Source organism: Podarcis gaigeae (assembly GCF_964106915.1).
Source record: "Podarcis gaigeae genome assembly, chromosome: 1".
In the NCBI taxonomy this organism is placed as follows: domain Eukaryota; kingdom Metazoa; phylum Chordata; class Lepidosauria; order Squamata; family Lacertidae; genus Podarcis; species Podarcis gaigeae.
Window position 1 is genome coordinate 3923090 of NC_139678.1, and position 17946 is coordinate 3941035.

The 17946-nt window shown below is 46.9% G+C and overlaps 1 protein-coding gene and 1 long non-coding RNA gene across 2 annotated transcripts in view; both read right to left on the reverse strand.

The window, feature by feature from the left end:
* The window catches only part of PYGL (glycogen phosphorylase L), a 58010-nt gene that overhangs the window by 16221 nt on the left and 23843 nt on the right, over positions 1–17946 (reverse strand). The window contains exons 8-13 of the mRNA XM_083732903.1: positions 16913–16995; positions 11590–11733; positions 8818–8910; positions 5133–5279; positions 3732–3895; positions 1292–1406 (exon numbers count right to left, since the gene is read on the reverse strand). Of these exons, the coding sequence (XP_083589029.1) occupies positions 1292–1406; positions 3732–3895; positions 5133–5279; positions 8818–8910; positions 11590–11733; positions 16913–16995 (746 nt within the window). The remainder of the gene's footprint in view (positions 1–1291; positions 1407–3731; positions 3896–5132; positions 5280–8817; positions 8911–11589; positions 11734–16912; positions 16996–17946) is intronic.
* On the reverse strand, positions 1416–3719 carry LOC310845095. The gene is made up of 3 exons (XR_014564450.1): positions 3152–3719; positions 2139–2772; positions 1416–1622 (listed from the first exon to the last, which is right to left on the reverse strand). It is a non-coding gene; the product is annotated as an uncharacterized lncRNA (long non-coding RNA).

Genomic DNA, 17946 nt, shown 5'->3' on the forward strand with positions numbered 1-17946 from the left:
AAAAATTGGAGACAATTGGATGTTTTATATGACAGAGAACGCAGGGTTTGGAGGATGCGGGGAAGTCCTTTAGATTTGATGGAAAAAGAATATGGAAATCCGTAATTCTTCTCTACTTTCTTATAACTATCCTTTATTCTTTTTTCTGTATTTCTTAAAATTAATAAAAATATTATAAAAAACAAAAACAAAACACCCGTTCTGCATTTGTAAGAACTTAATAGTTTAGTGCGGCAGAACTTTGGAACTCCCTGCCTATTGAAGATCCCAGGCCACAGAGAGGTTAGGCTGGCCTCAACTAGAGCCAGGGCCTTCTCGGCTGCGGCTCCAATCTGGTGGAACAGCTCTGTCACAAGAGACTAGGGCCCTGCGGGACTTGACATCTTTCCACAGGGCCTGCAACCGAGCTGTTCCACCAGGCCTTTGGTCAGGGTGCAGCCTGACCCCCCTCCTTTGGCAATCTGCACAGAATTTTGCTTAATGGTTGCCATCAATTTGATTTTAATTAATTTTTATAATGAAATGTTTTTAGAATCGTTGGATTATTTTGATTGTTGTTAGCCGCCCTGAGCCCAGCTTCGGCTGGGGAGGGCGGGATATAAATAAAATTTATTTTTATTATTATTATCAAGCAGGTGCCTTCACCGTACTCTTTTCGGTGCCTGTTAAAAACATTCCTGTTTAGACAAACCTACCCATCACATGCTTAGAAATTAGAGGTTGTCTGGACATCTTTTAGCATTTTAACTTTTGTAGGGTTGTGAATTTTTCTTGATTTTACTGTGGACAAGCAACCGTTTTTAATCCAAAGCATTAGCTATAATCTTTCGTAAATCTTTTGTAAACTGTTTTGAAGTTGTTGCTTTTCACAATCACACGATATATTAGTTTTATGAATGAAATGCATAAATAAATATATTTTTTTAAAAAACAGCATGCCTCTGTTTCCCCATGAAAATGGTAGGCAGAGCTATGTTCGGATACAGCCCCCAATTTTCATCACTTTGCTACTGTGATTTTCTGGGTTAAGGTACTGTGATTTTCTGGGTAAAGGGGGCTGAAGACCAATGACACAGAAATGATCTCTGAATGCATGCTATATTCCAGAATAGAAGTGCCTTTTGCATCACGTGAAAGCTCAAATACAACGTGGAAATTAACAGGGAAATGGAATAAACTGCTGCACAGAAGCAGCCTTATTGCTGTCCAAGGTACATCAGGACACGATCCACCTTGATGGAAACGGTGCGATTTCTGCCAGAGCAAAGTCAACTGCAGGTGGGCTGCATACCTCTGCAATTAACTCTGCGAGTCCCGGGTTGCAAAGCAGGAGCCACCGCCGAGGGGTGATGCCGTTGGTTTTATTCTGAAACTTCTCTGGCTCCACCTCTGCAAAGTCCTTGAACCTGCGCAGGAAGGAAGTTCTCAGTTCAGTGGCTGGGGAAACCCACCCAGATGTGTGAGGTAGAAATAATAAATTCTTATTGTTATATCATCAAGATTTCTTAGCTAACAATGCATCGTAAGAAGAGTCTTTTGCTGGATCAGGCCAACCTTCTCGTTTAGCATCCTGTTTGCAAAGTGGTCGATCAAATGCCCCAAAGGGAAACTCACGAGCAGGACTGACCGTATTTTTTGCTCTATAGGACGCACTTTTTCCCCTCCAAAAATGAAGGGGAAATGTGTGTGCGTCCTATGGAGCGAATGCAGGCTCCTTGGCTTCAGCCATAGCAACGCGAAGCCTCCCAAGCGCAGAGGGAGTGCTCCCTCCATGCTCCGGAGGCTTCGCGTTGCTTTCGCTGAAGCCTGGAGAGTGAAAGAGGTCAGCGCGCACCGAACCCTCTCGCTCTCTAGGCTTCAGGGATAGCCGCCTGAAGCCTTCGGAGCGCAGCAGGACCTCACGCTGCCCTCCAAAGGCTTCGGGTTCCTTTCGCTGAAGCCAGGAGAGCAAGACTCTCCTGGCTTCAGCAGAGAGGGAGAGCTGCGCAGCGCCCCTTCAGCGAAGTGGGAGGAGAAATGGAAGGGGATCCATTTCTCCTGCTGCTTCGCTGAAGGGGCGCTGAGCAGAGAGGGGGAGAATTTTCCCCCCCTGTTCTCCCCCTCCTATGGTCCGGTGAGTCCTATAGAGCGAAAAATACGGTAAGTGCAACAGCACCTCCCTTCACTTAACTGTTCTACTGTACAGCTGGGGGACCCCCAAGGGCAGAAGGCTCAGAGCCCAGGGAGTGGTGGTGGTGGGACGACGATGAGTAGTCAGAGGGAGAAGACTGAGAAGAGGAGGTGTCGGAAGCTGAAGGGCTAACAAGGCTTGGTGAGCTGGGAGACTCTGTGTCAGAGAGAAGTCCAGAATCAGAAGCGGAAGCAGGAGAGAGGGATGAGGGAGGCAGAGAGGAGTCAAGCTGGTGAAGAAGTCAGGGTGTGTCCCCCTCTTGCTGCAATGCTCTCTCCTCCCTTCTGATCTCCCAGGACCAGGAGAGGTGTGAAGCAGGAGGAGCAAAGACAGGTATGTTGGCATAGTCTCAGATTGCTTGGGAAGGACCCGGGAGAGGAGGTGACTTAGGCAGTTGTGGGAAGGTCTCCACAAATGCTTCATAGGGGCAAGAGCTATTGAGAAGAGTTGTGTGCTTATTAGGCCTGGCACTCCGGAGCAGACCTTGTTTCTTCTAATAAAGAGTTAAATTGCTCCATGTGATTTATTGCTGGCTCACTCCTGACAATAGACTTATTCTGCGTGTATGTGCTTAAACTTCTCTTATAGCAGTCCAAGTTGACCTTTGCTACATCATTTTGAATTATGGTGCAGGTGCTGGAGGAGACTCTTGAGAGTCCCATGGACTGAAAGAAGATCAAACGAATCCATTCTGAAGGAAATCAGCCCTGAGTGCTCACTGGAAGGACAGATCCTGAAGCTGAGGCTCCAATACTTTGGCCACCTCAGGAGAAGAGAAGACTACCTGGAAAAGACCCTGATATTGGGAAAGATGGAGGGCACAAGGAGAAGGGGACGACGGAGGACGAGATGGTGGGACAGTGTTCTCGAAGCTACAAACATGAGTCTGACCAAACTGCGGGAGGCAGTGGAAGACAGGAGGGCCTGGTGTGCTCTGATCCAGGGGGTCACGAAGAGTCGGGCACCACTAAACGACTAAACAACAACAACATCTTATAGGAAACACTGTGTGTGTGTGTGTGTGTGTGTGTGTGTGTGTACTATTTTGGGGCTGCGATTTCACAGATAGTTTTCACTGTGATTTACTTTTTTATCGCCAATTTTATTGGTCTTTGCATTGCACAGTGGGTCTACTTTCTGTTTTCTTGTGCTCTGCTTCAGAGGAAGGGTTGGGTAGGAAAGCACCAGATGAAAGGGAGATGATTACAGAAGTTCCTCTGAAGTACAAAACAGAAACAAAAACCACCAGACTAAAAATGGGAAGGAAACCACAATACCACAACTGTCAAGGTATTGACTACAAAGAAACAGTGACCAAGAGAAGGTGGAAGGAGAGAGGGAAATGTTCTGGGGGAAGCCGACCTTTCTCCACAGGGGTGGCTGCAGACATTTCCTCTTGCCTGCTCCCACAATCTGCACGTGCTCAGGGGCTCTACCCAACCACCACCCAACTGACCCAGTGGCAAAGCACCCAGAAGCCCACATTGGATCTAAACCCTAGTTCCAGGTTTTTTCCACGCCCACCCACTTGGGCCCTGCGGAAATGCCCGCCCGTACTCACACTTGCGACTTGACAATTTCCGAGTGGATCTTGGCGACTCCGTTGACGGCATGCGAGCCCACGATGCACAGGTGTGCCATGTTGATGCGCTTCATGCCTTCCTCTTCGATCAAGGACATCCGCCGGAGGCGGTCAACGTCCTTTGGAAACATGGCTGCGATTCTCTGAGCAGAGACAAGGAGGGCAAGATGGCTCAGGCACTCACAGCGCTCCAAAAGGATGCCGGAAGATGCCCAACCCAGTTTCGAAGCTCCCTGGAGAGCCCTCCACATGACAGCAGAAACTTGAGCTTGACAGGGGGTGTCACAGAACTAGTATTTCTGTATTGCAGGGGGTAAGACTGTTAGGATTCTTTCCCTGTGTTGCAGTCATGGGATTGTTTATATCATATGATGGTTATGTTTTCATTCCACATTGTGGGAAGTGACGGAGACAGGATGTTTTTATTACTGTGTTTCCGTGCTGTAGGATTTTTGTCCTTTGTTCTTTCCCCCCTGTTTGATGCTGATTAGGAAGGAGCTGAGTTAGAATGCTCCGAGTGTAAAGGTAAAGGGACCCCTGACCATTAGGTCCTGGGCCTTTCCGTCCTGTTTTGCTGCCATGTAATGCAGCATTAGGTCCAGTCGTGGCTGACTCTGGGGTTGCAGCACTCATCTCGCTTTATTGGCCGAGGGAGCCGGCGTACAGCTTCCTGGTCATGTGGCCAGCATGACTGAGCCGCTTCTGGCGAACCAGAGCAGAGCACGGAAACGCTGTTTACCTTCCCGCCAGAGCGGTATTTATCTACTTGCACTTTGACGTGCTTTTGAACTGCTAGGTTGGCAGGATCAGGGACCGAGCAACGGGAGCTCACCCAGTTGCAGGGACCTTCTGATCGGCAAGTCCTAGGCTCTGTGGTTTAACCCACAGCGCCATTATATGTAAATAATGGGAAGCCGCGCATGTCTCCTCCGTGCCGGAAATCGCGTCTGCACATGTACAGACACCGGAAACACGCTCACGCGCACTCACGCTGTGACCCACGGAGCAATCTCCGTGGGAGTTAAGGGGCCCATGGCAGGTAAACCTTGCTGACCTCCGCATTAGAGTGAGGGCAGGAAGCATGGCCCTCACTCCAACTTGGCTTCTGTTCTCCTCGGTTATCCCTGATGGTGCCTGAAGCCAAATCGGAGGGAGGGCAAGCCCTTCTTGCGCTGCCCTCTGGCACGCTGTGGGCAAGAGCAAAGCCAATCCTGGAATCCAGGGAGCCACTGGGGAGTGTGAGCTCCGCCCTAGGCAAGCAGGGCAAAAACATCTGCACCATTAAATGGCTCTCTGGGAAATCACTTCCGCTGCCCCCGGAATCATGGCACTGGGCTTGAAAACCAGAACCGGGGACCACGGCGACACAGCCCTGCTTACGTCCAGGTGCCTCTGGTTGATTTCATAGATGATCTGAAGGTGTCTGGGCAGCAGTTTCTCCACCAGCTCCACCGGCCAGCGCTCAAGGGCTTCGGGGAGAACCGTGTGGTTCGTGTAGGCGAAGGTCCGCGTGGTGATGTCCCAGGCCTAGGATTTGTGAGAGTGAGAGAAGGACGGTGAGCAGGACAAGGAAAGGAAACAGAAGGCTGAAGTAGCTCAGTAGCAGAGCATCTGCTTTGCATTGAGAAGGTCCCAGGTTCAATCCCCGATGGGGGATAAAATACATATTTTAGATAGATTAAAAGGAGGAAACCTGAACTCAGGGCTTTTTTTATGCGTGACAGCGCTCACTGGTACAGAGTGCTGGTGTCAAGGTTAAAAGGCACCCTGTATTATTTAAACATGGTTCTAGGAAGTTGGCAACTTGAATGAACCAGAGGCACCATGGCTAACTTGTGCATTTGGCAACCTAGTAAGCCAATGCTTGCTTGAGACATTTATGACATACCATATTGGCCTGAATATAAGCCATACTTGCAAATAATAATAATAATAATAATAATTTTTATTTATACCCCGCCCTCCCCAGCCAAGGCCGGGCTCAGGGCGGCTAACAAGCAATAATAAAAACAAGTTGAATGAATACAACTTAAAAACAAGATTAAAATACAACATTAAAATATTGAAACATTAAAATATTTGAATGCAGCCTCATCACAGGAGGAGAAAGGAAAAAGAAAGAGGGGGAGGGAATCAAATTGGCTCCAAGCCAAAGGCCAGGCGGAACAACTCTGTCTTACAGGCCCTGCGGAAAGAAATCAGATCCCACAGGGCCCTGGTCTCATGAGACAGAGCGTTCCACCAGGCCGGGGCCAGTGTTGAAAAGGCCCTGGGCTCTAGTTGAAGCTAATCTAATAAGCCACACCTTTAAAATTTGGCAGCTTGGGGGAGACTTGGAAGGTGCAGACGGGATGGGCACCGTTGCCCCATGCTCCTGGGCTGCTCTCTGGGGGGCAGCCGTGCCAGATGGGAATTTGAAAAAAAAAAAGTGTGGCTTATATTCGGGCCAATATGGTACATATGCTACGTGCTTTTAAAACCAAGCCTCTTAATTCTGCTCTACCCTTTCCTTTGAAAGGAACTCAGATAGACTGAAAAGCTACCATAATAGATGCCGATTGCAGCTCACTAGCAGTTTGTTCCAACCTTGAAGATAAGGAGTCCTGGAAACTGCTTAGCGACCGCATATCAGAAAGAATACAAGGGGTTTGTGTGTATGTTTGCATGGCTTTTGCTTGCAAACAAAGAAGCAGGTGGGGCAGGTAGATAGGAGGTTTGGAGTTGAAGGTGGAGCAGCGAGGCCAGCGGTCTGAACTTTGCTGGACCTATGTCCCCATGCACGCAAAGAGGACTGTACGAGAGACACTTTGACCCCTACAGCCTGGATCTGGGCAATGAATAATGCTAATGGCATTCTGGTTCCTGGGGGAGAGGGCTTCTTTCTGCACCCCATCTCTCTCTAAAAACCTCTCTCTCTCTCTCTCTCTCTCTCTCTCTCTCTGCGCCCAGGCAGAGAAGGACACAGGGGGAACCCTCAAGGAGGTACCACCTGTTTGCAGCCCCTGCGTGTGGATTAGGGTGAATCTGATTAGCCACAACAACTCCTTTTGTCTGATTCCCCTTTCCCTTTCTGAAGGCTAACTCTCTGTGAATGGAGAGGACGGCCTAGTTGTGCAAAAGTTTCCAGATGGACTAGATGACTCTGGGGGTCCCTTCCAACTTTTTTGGTGTTGTTGTTTAGTCGTTTAGTCGTGTCCGAGTCTTCGTGACCCCCTGGACCAGAGCACGCCAGGAACTCCTGTCTTCCACTGCCTCCCACAGTTTGGTCAAACTCATGCTGGTGACCTCGAAAACACTATCCAACCATCTCGTCCTCTGCCGCCCCCTTCTCCTTGTGCCCTCCATCTTTCCCAACATCAGAGTCTTTTCCAGGGAGTCTTCTCTTCTCATGAGGTAGCCAAAGTCTTGGAGTCTCAGGTTCAGGATCTGTCCTTCCAGTGAGCACTCAGGGCTGATTTCCTTCAGAATGGAGAGGTTTGATCTTCTTGCAGTCCATGGGACTTCCAAGAGTCTCCTCCAGCACCAGAATTCAAAAGCATCAATTCTTCAGCGATCAGCCTTCTTTATGGTCCAGCTCTCACTTCCGTACATCACTTGTTGTTGTTGTTTAGTCATTTAGTCGTGTCCGACTCTTCGTGACGCCATGGACCAGAGCACACCAGGCACTCCTGTCTTCCAATGCCTCCCGCAGTTTGGTCAAACCCATACATCACTACGATTCTACAATTCCCTACCACCAGCACCCAGCAGGTGGAGCCATTGTGAAAGACCTCAACTTCGTGGCATCCTTCCCTTGGCACATATTATTCGCCCAGGAAGTCTTTTTTTTTTTTGCGAGAAGATCTGATGACAGAGGTGCAGCTGAATGGCGCTACCACGTGGGAAGGTCCCCACACCAATTCCACGAGAAAGACCTAGAAGTTCCCCAACGTACAGTTGCATCATTCAGATGAAAATATGAAGTTACCGTAGAAGAAAAGTGAGGAGGAATTAAAGAACCTTTTAATGAGGGTGAAAGAGGAGAGCACAAAATATGGTCTGAAGCTCAACATCAAAAAAACAACGATCATGGCCACTGGGCCCATCACCTCCTGGCAAATAGAAGGGGAAGAAATGGAGGCAGTGAGAGATTTTACTTTCTTGGGCTCCATGATCACTGCAGATGGCGACAGCAGCCACGAAATTAAAAGACGCCTGCTTCTTGGGAGAAAAGCGATGACAAACCTAGACAGCATCTTAAAAAGCAGAGACATCACCTTGCCAACAAAGCTATGGTTTTCCCAGTAGTGATGTATGGAAGTGAAAGCTGGACCATAAAGAAGGCTGATTGCCGAAGAATTAATGCTTTTGAATTCTGGTGCTGGAGGAGACTCTTGAGAGTCCCATGGACTGCAAGAAGAACAAATCTCTACATTCTTAAGGAAATCAGCCCTGAGTGCTCACTGGAAGGACAGATGAGGCTCCAATACTTTGGCCACCTCATGAAAAGAGAAGGCTCCCTGGAAAAGACGCTGATGCTGGGAAAGATAGAGGGCACAAGGAGAAGGGGACGACAGAGGACGAGGTGGTTGGATAGTGTCTTCGAAGCTACCAACATGAGTTTGACCAAACTGCGGGAGGCAGTGGAAGACAGGAGTGCCTGGCATGCTCTGGTCCAGGGGGTCACGAAGAGTCAGACATGACTAAACAACTAAACAACAACAACAACCGTAGAAGAGGCATGGCCAAATGCCAGCACTCCAGCTGTTTTGGGACTACAACTCCCATCATCCCTAGCTAACAGGACTAGTGGTCAGGGATGCTGGGAACTGTAGTCCCAAAACAGCTGGAGGGCCATGTTTGGCCATGCCTGCCGTAGAACCATCAGAGCCTTGCTCTACTTAGCTGGCCTTGCAAGCGTGGTGCTGAGTTCAGGTTCTGCTCTTGAGGCTCCTCAAGAGGCATCTGGTGGCCACTATTAAAACGGGGTGCTGGACCAGATTGGCCATTGGCCTGATCCAGCAACCAGGCTCCAGACCTTGATCCCTGGAAAGAAACAGGAGCGACATGGAAGACTGTTCCAAACCTTGTCCCACGGCAGCCTCTCAATGTCCAGAAACACTCTCATCAGCTCGGGGATGGCCATGGCGGGATGCGTGTCGTTCAGCTGGATGGCAACCTGCAAATGTAGAAGAACCGAACAATTAATTTGGTCCCCCAAACTGGCTAGTTAGCGTCTAAGAGGAGAGATTCTGTAGGTTAAAGTCTACCTCGGACAGAACTCATCGCTGGGTTTTTTCCTGCCCCCTCCTCCCAGCTGTGCACAGAATGGTTCTTGCTGCTCTGCACATGCCCAGAGGAAATCATCACTACTATGTTGTCAGTTTGCATTTCTTAGTGCAGAAAGTATTGATCTGATGGGTAGAGATCTTTCCTATTCTAATAAATTCAAGAGGGTTCCGGAAGCTTCTCTGCGTGAAAGAAACAAGCAGAAGGTTCATGATGTTTGGGTTATACCTTCAGAGAAGTGGAGTACAACTGGTTTAAACTGGTTCTCTTATCTCTTACCTCAACATACTGTGATATTTCCTGCACTAGCATTTGGGAGCCAATTGTCCATTTTTTATTTTTTTAAAGTAAGGCCAGAAGGAGCCTGGGTTTCACTTTCTCTTTCTGTTTCCCTTCTGTGTGTTGTTCTGTACATAGTATGCTATAGTGTTAAGGTTTTAGAATCATAAGTTATTGTAAGTTTAAGTTAAATCTGCTGCAACTAGATTTCTTATGGAAAATGCCAATCCTGAATGCACTGGATTTGTCACTAATTATGCTAATTTGCCTTCAGTAGCAGTAAAGCTCTGCTGGATGAAATACAATTGCCTCTGGTCTACTTTTTTGGAATTCTGCAACGTGTTTAAGTTTTTACTCTGCTAACTATACGTTGGAGCATGCATAGGCAAACTCGGCCCTCCAGATGTCTTGGGACTACAACTCCCATCATCCCTGACCACTGGTCCTGTTAGCTGGGGATGATGGAGGGCCGGGTTTGCCTATGCCTGCGTTGGAATCTACTCTGGATCAATACTGAGTTGAATTCAATGACATATAATTGTCATCAGGACAATTATATGGCTCGCTCCCTCTCCCTAGCTACTGATGCGATAGTGTTACATGAGCTGTAACAATGTCTGGATATTGTTACCTGAGCTGTTGGGGAGCTTTATGCTCACTAAAAAAATTGAGGCAAGTTAATTGTTTATTTTTATTTAGCGTTACGATGAAGTGACACCATACTTTTAAATGTACTGTGACTGTACTACAGTACTAAGACCGCTTGGTTTTTATGTGAGTCGTTTCAGTGCAGATGCATATAATAAATTATGTAAATATGGCTGCATACATACCACAAATTTAAAGCACCTTAAAAGAACCTGGCTTCCCCCAAATGCATCCTGGGAACTGAGGTGGACTAAGGGTGCTGGGAGGGACGTGGGTTAAACCACAGAGCCTGGGACTTGCTGATCAGAAGGTCGGCGGTTCGAATCCCTGCGACGGGGTGAGCTCCTGTTGCTCGGTCCCAGCTCCTGCCAACCTAGCAGTTCGAAAGCACGTCAAAGTGCAAGTAGATAAATAGGTACCACTCCGGCGGGAAGGTAAACGGCGTTTCCGTGCGCTGCTCTGGTTCGCCAGAAGCGGCTTAGTCCTGCTGGCCACATGACCCGGAAGCTGTATGCCGGCTCCCTCGGCCAATAAAGCGAGATGAGTGCCACACCCCCAGAGTCGGTCACGACTGGACCTAATGGTCAGGGGTCCCTTTACCTTTACCTTAAGGGTGCGGGGAACTGTGGCTCTGTGAGAGGTAAACTACAGGAATCTTTGGGGGAAGCCAGGTGCTTTAAATTCCTGCAGTGCAGGGGGTTCTTCGGGCTCCACAATTCTATGTCATGTACGCAACCTGCATGACTACATCTTCCAGACCTAAAACCCTTGCTAGATATGTTCTTGGGCAGAATCCTGGCTCGACGTGGCCCTGCAGCCGTGCATATTTCACAACCAGATGAAGGAGAGGCGTCCTATTGAATTTCACATCCTCACTGCTGCAAACTGGTCATGTCGTTTGGATGCCTGATGATCGTCTTCCAAAGCAACTACTCTATTCTGAACTTAAAAATGGAAAGTGTAAGGCTGGTGGTCAACAAAAGAGGTTTAAAGACGCTCTCAAGGCAAATTTTTAAAAATGTAGTACAGTGGTACTTCGGGTTACAAACGCTTCGGGTTACGTTTTCAGGTTGTGGACCGCGGGAAACCCAGAGGTACCGGAAAGGGTTACTTCTAGGTTTCGCTGCTCGCGCATGCGCAGAAGCACTAAACTGCACTTCGTGCATGCGCAGAATCGTGTCACGCGCGTACACAGAAGCGGTGCTGCAGGTTATGAACGCTGTGGGTTGCGGAAGTGCCTCCGTCACAGATAACGTCCGCAACCTGAGGTTCCACTGCATAAACACCAATAACTTGGAACACTGGCCTGCGAGGGCTCCAGTTGGAGAACAGCCTTTACCAAAGGGGTCATGGGCTTTGAAGACACTTGAACTCAGGACGCAAGGGAGAAACATGCTAAGAGGAAGGCATGCTTGGCAAACCCTCACCGTGATCAACTCCCGCCCGGAATCCAATGTCCCCACTGTGGAAGGATGTGTGGATCCAGAATTGGCCTCCACAGTCACTTACGGACTCATTGTTAAAACCGTGTTCATGGAAGACAATCTTACTCGGCTACAAGGGATGGCCAGAGAAGAAAAAGAATTTTGTGTGAAAGCCAACACACACACACACACACACACACACACAAAAAAAAAACTACCTGGTCTGGAAAGGAATCAAAAGCTGTCCGGACGCTTTCGGTGCTCCCAAATTTGGAGGCTTTGAACCGCCGGATGATGTCCTGCAGGGTGGCAGCCACCACAAAGTATTCTTGCTTCAAGCGCAGCTCCTTTCCTTCGAAAAACTGCAAAGATGGAGAGGAACGTCCCAATTGGGAACATTGATAATAAGACACACCAGGCAAGATGCTTATCTGTTGAACAGTGTGGCGTGTCCTAGTGCAGTCTTTGCCATAAGCTGGTCCCCCCCTTCCAGATGTTTGGCCTACAATTCCCATCACAACTGGGGAGTAAAATGGGAGCAACTGTGAATTCATTGCACAGGGTTTTGGGGGGAGGACTGCAAATCACTTTGTGTATAAAAATGACTGTAGAAACATTTTTTAAAAATACCTTTCATTTCCCAAAGCACTTTAACCTTTACTATTCCGTGAATAATCCAAAGGGAATTTTGGGGATGGACGAGATATTTTATATTTGACTTCACTTACCAATGGTTTTCGTTTTTGCTTTCTTTTCTTTTTTTGAAACGTTTAGGTTTTTGTAGTTTTTTGGGTTAACTTTGTTTGTGTTAAATATGTATTCCGCAGCTGACCTCCTTTGTAATGTTTTATTTTGAAATCTTTAAGACAATATTTTAGTTTTCTGTTAATTATGTTGCTTTGACTGCATACGCCACATTTGACTTTCTTCAGAAATGTTTGATTCCGGATTGTTTTATTGGTGTTTTAATATGTTGTAAACCGCTTTGAGATTTTTCTTAAAAATATAAAGCGGTATAGAAATGAAATTATTAATAATAATAATATTTGAGATGGGCTGATAACCAAAAGAAGTTTGGTGATGAGACGCAAAAGAAGGGTGTTTGGAATCAGAGGGCACACAGATGACACATGGCGGCGAATTAACCTTTACTAGTCAAGCATCTCTTTAACTGCAAATCAAAAGTGTTAAGTCTGAATTGCCATGGTATTTCTAGAATTTAGCCTCAAGGGGAGGGGATAACTACAGCTAAAAAACAGTTGTTGAAATGATGAACACAAACTGTATGAAGCAGGCTAGAATTATTATTTTTTTTAATCTAAAAATCTTCTGGGGAAATTAAATGAGGGACTGAGCAAAAATTTTGGGTTTCGCAGAGAAGCTGGCCACTTCACTCCATATCCTGACCCCCAAGGTGTGGACTGCAATTTTGAAATGCGATAGATTCGTTGAACTGAGGCAGGCTTAAGTGTTTCGGCACTAGTTAAGGCATTGCAGGGGTCTAGCACAATCTAACAGCCAATGAATCGGTTTCAATTTTCAAACCTGGTTGCCTGATTTTTCTGATTTTTAAAAATTATTTTTTAAGGAAAGAATTGCTGTCGCCACAAGGTAAGCAACTGTGTGCTCCTGGTGAAAGCTGCTCAGAGAGACGAAATTTAGATTTCCAGTACCTAGAAATGTATACCACATGAATGGAAATAACCTTCTCCCTGATTCAACCCTCCCCCCCCCCACAACCTTGAAAGAATATTCCAAATTCATGGAGAGAGAGGCACATCCAACTCCCAAGAGACTGATCTACTCCCAGTATAAAAAAACTGGCACTGATCTATCCAGGATTGCACAGAGTTGTTGAGTTTTTTGGGGGGAGGCTTCATCAAAGTTGTGGAGGTTTTTTTTCCTGTTTCCCCTCCCTTTCTGGCTGGTGATTGACCAGGATCCCATGATCAACAAGGATCGAACATGAACCAGTAGATCGTGATCGACCGGTTAGACATTCCTGCTTTAGTGCTTTACAGTGGTCATATTAACACAATAATAGTGCATCCGTGGCAGATTTATTCTGCTTTATTAATTAATCTGTGATACTTCCCCAATGCTACCACATTGGGGGCTATTATAACCAAAACTATGCAGAATCCCACCCCCCACCCTGAACATTTGTGGCGTGAAAAGTTGCTGGATTTTAGCAAGGAGTTACAGGATATTACCAATGGGAAATGAAGCAGTTTGACCGTCCCAAATCATTCTCAGGCCTAAGCAGTATAGTTAAGTGGAATCACACATGACTGCCCTAAAAGCACTTGGATGTCTAAAGAAAAAAACTCAGTATTATTTCCATCAGATACCCCCCTCCCCCATTAACAGCAAAGAAGCTAGGCTAAGCAATGACACAGGTGTGAAAAATCAAGACACAAAAAGGAATTCTAGGCTGGTTCTCACGGAGGCAGTAAACTTGTGTAGGCAGTAAACATTTCAGATACTCCATATAAACACACACACACACACACACACACACACACACACACACACACACCCCTTCCATGTCGACAAATAGAATATCAGCGAGGGCAAGAATCCCTTTCCTTGAGAGGCTAGCTTTCTAAAGGCAGGGACTTTTAAGGTTTAGAGGAGGATCCTGCCCCGCAACACTCCCTCCACATTCAGGGGGACGATCCGGAGACAGGTTTGCCACCTCGGTGAGAAATCAAGAGCAGGGAAAAGCACAGAAATACGTCACAGGCGAAGGTTGAGGGAGCGATGCCAACGAATCTGCCACGCCAAAGTTACAGATCTACACAGAGCTCTCCTCACCAGGTGTGCCAGCTGCGGCAGCGAGGGTTGAACAAGACAATGTCAAATGCCTGAAACAGCTCAAGGGCTGAGAAAGCAACAGGAAAACATTCGCACACAAAGGCCCCCCACTTTGTCTTTAAAAAACAACCCGGCACCCTCCTCTTATAGCAATCCAGTAACTACAGTATTTCCCAACAATTATTTGTTTTGTTTCCAGTCCTCATGGTGACGTCCAGGGCCAGATTTAGGTTTGATGAGGCCCTAAGCTACTGAAGGTAATGGGGTCCTTGATATGTCCAGCTGTCCTTTGTCAACAACAAATTGTCACTGCTTTTTGTGTTGAATATAAGCTATATGGTAACTGATGGACCTAATAGGTATCTCAAGCCATTTGCCCATGTTGCCATGCAACCAGTCCATGCAGAATGTAAAGGTAAAGGGACCCCTGACCATTAGGTCCAGTCGTGGCCGACTCTGGGGTTGCGGTGCTCATCTCACTTTATTGACCGAGGGAGCCGGTGTACAGCTTCCGGGTCATGTGGCCAGCATGACTAAGCCACTTCTGGCAAACCAGAGCAGCACACGGAAATGCCGTTTACCTTCCCGCTGGAGTGGTACCTATTTATCTACTTGCACTTTGACGTGCTTTCAAACTGCTAGGTTGGCAGGAGCAGGGACTGAACAATGGGAGCTCGACACAGGGATTCAAACCGCCAACCTTCTGATCAGCAAGTCCTAGGCTCTATGTAGGCACCCTATATATAGAAAGGAGCAAACCAGTGATATTTTAGGGAGCAGGCTAGCAGGCGGGACACATGACTTACATCATAGGAGCCTACACAACACAAAACACTGTTGCTCTATGTAGGTTTTATTTTATTTGTTTTTTATCTTATAGTATGGAAATGTACATCATTTGTTTTCCTTTAAATTTTTTGGGGGCCCCCAAGAGAGTGGGGCCCTAAGCTAGAGCTTGTTTAGCTTATACGTAAATCCGGCACTGGTGACATCTCAGAGGAAAAGAAGTCAGGAAGGCAAATGACACTCACCTTGTTTATTAATCTCGTGAGATGCCTTAAGATTAGGGGATTAGACCTACGCCTAAGTCCTTAAGAATGAAAAAGTTGGAGGGACCTATTAAATGTTCCACATACTTTGGTGCACATGTAACCCTCAGCAATGGTTTGCCATTACATAAGCTGAGCCTTGAGATGCCCCCCTTGTGAGCCCTGGTTTCTGCGAACATGGCAAGTAACCGATTCACACACTGTTGACCGTCACATCTGACCCGAGAGACTGTTGCTCAGGTGGTCCCTCCAAAACCAGGTGTGCCAACAAAGCCTCGGCCCAGTATCCCTGAAGGTGTGTCTCCACCCCATCATTCCACCTGGACACTGAGGTCCAGTGCCGAGGGTCTTCTGGCGGTTCCCTCCCTGCGAGAAGCCAAGTTACAGGGAACCAGGCAGAGGGCCTTCTCGGTAGTGGCGCCCACCCTGTGGAACGCCCTCCCACCAGATGTCAAAGAGATAAACAACTATCAGACTTTTGGAAGACACCTGAAGGCAGCCCTGTTTAGGGAAGCTTTTAATGTTTAACAGACTATTGTATTTTAATATTTTGTTGGAAGCTGCCCAGAGTGGCTGGGGAAACCCAGCCAGATGGGCGGGGTATAAATAATGAATTATTATTATTATTATTATTATTATTATTATTATTATTATTATTATTATATAACACATGCTTTAGGGATGCGGGTGGCACTATGGGTTAAACCACAGAGCCTTGGGCTTGCCAATCAGAAGACTGGCTGTTCGAATCCCCGCGACAGGGTAAGCTCCTGTTGCTTGGTCCCTGCTCCTGCCAAGCTAGCAGTTTCAAAGCACATCAAAGTGCAAGTAGATAAATAGGTACCCTCCGGCGGGAAGGTAAACAGTGTTTCCGTGCACAGCTCTGGTTTGCCAGAAGCGGCTTAGTCATGCTGGCCACATGACCCAGAAGCTGTACGCTGGCTCCCTCGGCCAGTAAAGCGAGATGAGCGCCGCAACCCCAGAGTCGGCCACGACTGAATCTAATGGTCAGGGGTCCCTTTACCTTTACCTAATACATGCTTTGCAATCCTGGTTTGGTGGGATTGCACAAACCACAGTTTGATGCGGCAGCAACTTGTGGTTTATGTGATATTTGCAGAAGTAACTGACTAAACTTGGATGGGCAAAGATGAGATGAGCACCAGGCACATTCGTGTAAGGCAATCTTCTCCAATCCGGTGCCCTCCAGATGTTGCAGATCACAATGCCCACCAGTCCCAAAACATCTGGAGAGCACCAGGTTGGAGAAGACCAATTCAAGCCCAAAGCACAACCGGCAATGAGAGACAGATGATGCCTTAATGAAGATCTGTTCCTGTCTGCAGCAAAAGACACAGGGAATTAAATTGCAGCTTTTGTGGGAGAGGTGAGATTTGGAGGTCTGGCACTGAGAGCTGCTCTTACAGAACACTCCAGATGAACATATTTTGAAGCCTGCTTGAGGCAGACCCACAGCCAAGAACTTGGTGACAAAGCCCATTCCCAGATCTTTTATGAGGATGCTTCATGCATCCAGAGTTATGAGCGTGCAAGATGGTTCAAATCATTTCCTTGTTTGGTTCTGAAAGGCTGACCCTCTCCCTCCCTCTCTCCCAAGCAACCCCTCTCACACATCTACAAGAGGAAGGCTGCATTTCTGCACCCAAGGACTTACGTTATCATTTGGGTAAAGGACGCGGGAAATGTTCTCAGCCAAGTTTCTGTCCAGCACAGCCTGAATGTAATCACCAACATTGACTAGGAAAAAAGAGAAAAGGTTTGGGGAGGAAAAAAACAAACTGTCAACTTCAGAGACACATGGTGTGTGGCAGGGAGCATGCAATTTCAGCTTCCTTCTTGTTCCCCTCCCATCCATCCATCTCAAGTTTCTAGTCCTGTGTAACGGTGACAATTTTCTTGCAAGCATTTGGCGACTAAAACCTCAGGCGGCTGAAAGGTGGCCAAAATGTTAGAGAAATTTAACTGTGGCCCAACAGCTGACTTCTTTGAAAAGTGAATCCAGGAACCAGTTGGTCAGAGATGTGGCCTGCGGTGGGGTGGGGAGCAGGGAGCTAATGAGAATTTTCCAATCAACTATCTGACAACAGCTAGGCAGAGCAAGACAGCAAAAAAGGAAAGGAAACCAAAATTGAAATATATAATATTGGGTAAAATTATGGAATGAAGGTGTGAGGTTTACGGCATGTTCTACTTTAAAAGAAAATTTAATGAAAATGATGTACCGGTGGTATATCACTCCGGTTAAACTAGCAAAAGTGTACAGAGTGAGTACCAAAGCTTGTTGGAAGTGTAAATTAAAAGATGGTGAATGTGGTGGACATGTGAAATCATGAAAAAATTTTGGGACATGATTTATAGCGAAATGAAAAAACTTTTTAAATACACCTTCCCAAAGAAACCAGAGGCGTTTTGGCTAGGGGATGAATTAAGAAAAGAGGACCACAAATTATTTATGTACGCCACGACCGCCGCTAGGATTCTAGTGGCTCAAAAATGGAAAACCCAGGAAATCCCAACTTTAATGGAGCGGCAGACAAAAATGTTTGAATACGTTGAATTGGCGAAAATGACCAATAAGATTCGGAACCAAAAAGTAACAAAGTTCAAAGAGGAGTGGAGTGAATTTGTTGAGTACATACGGAATAATTGTAGAAGCTTAAAGACTGTAGCAGGGTTTATATAAATCTT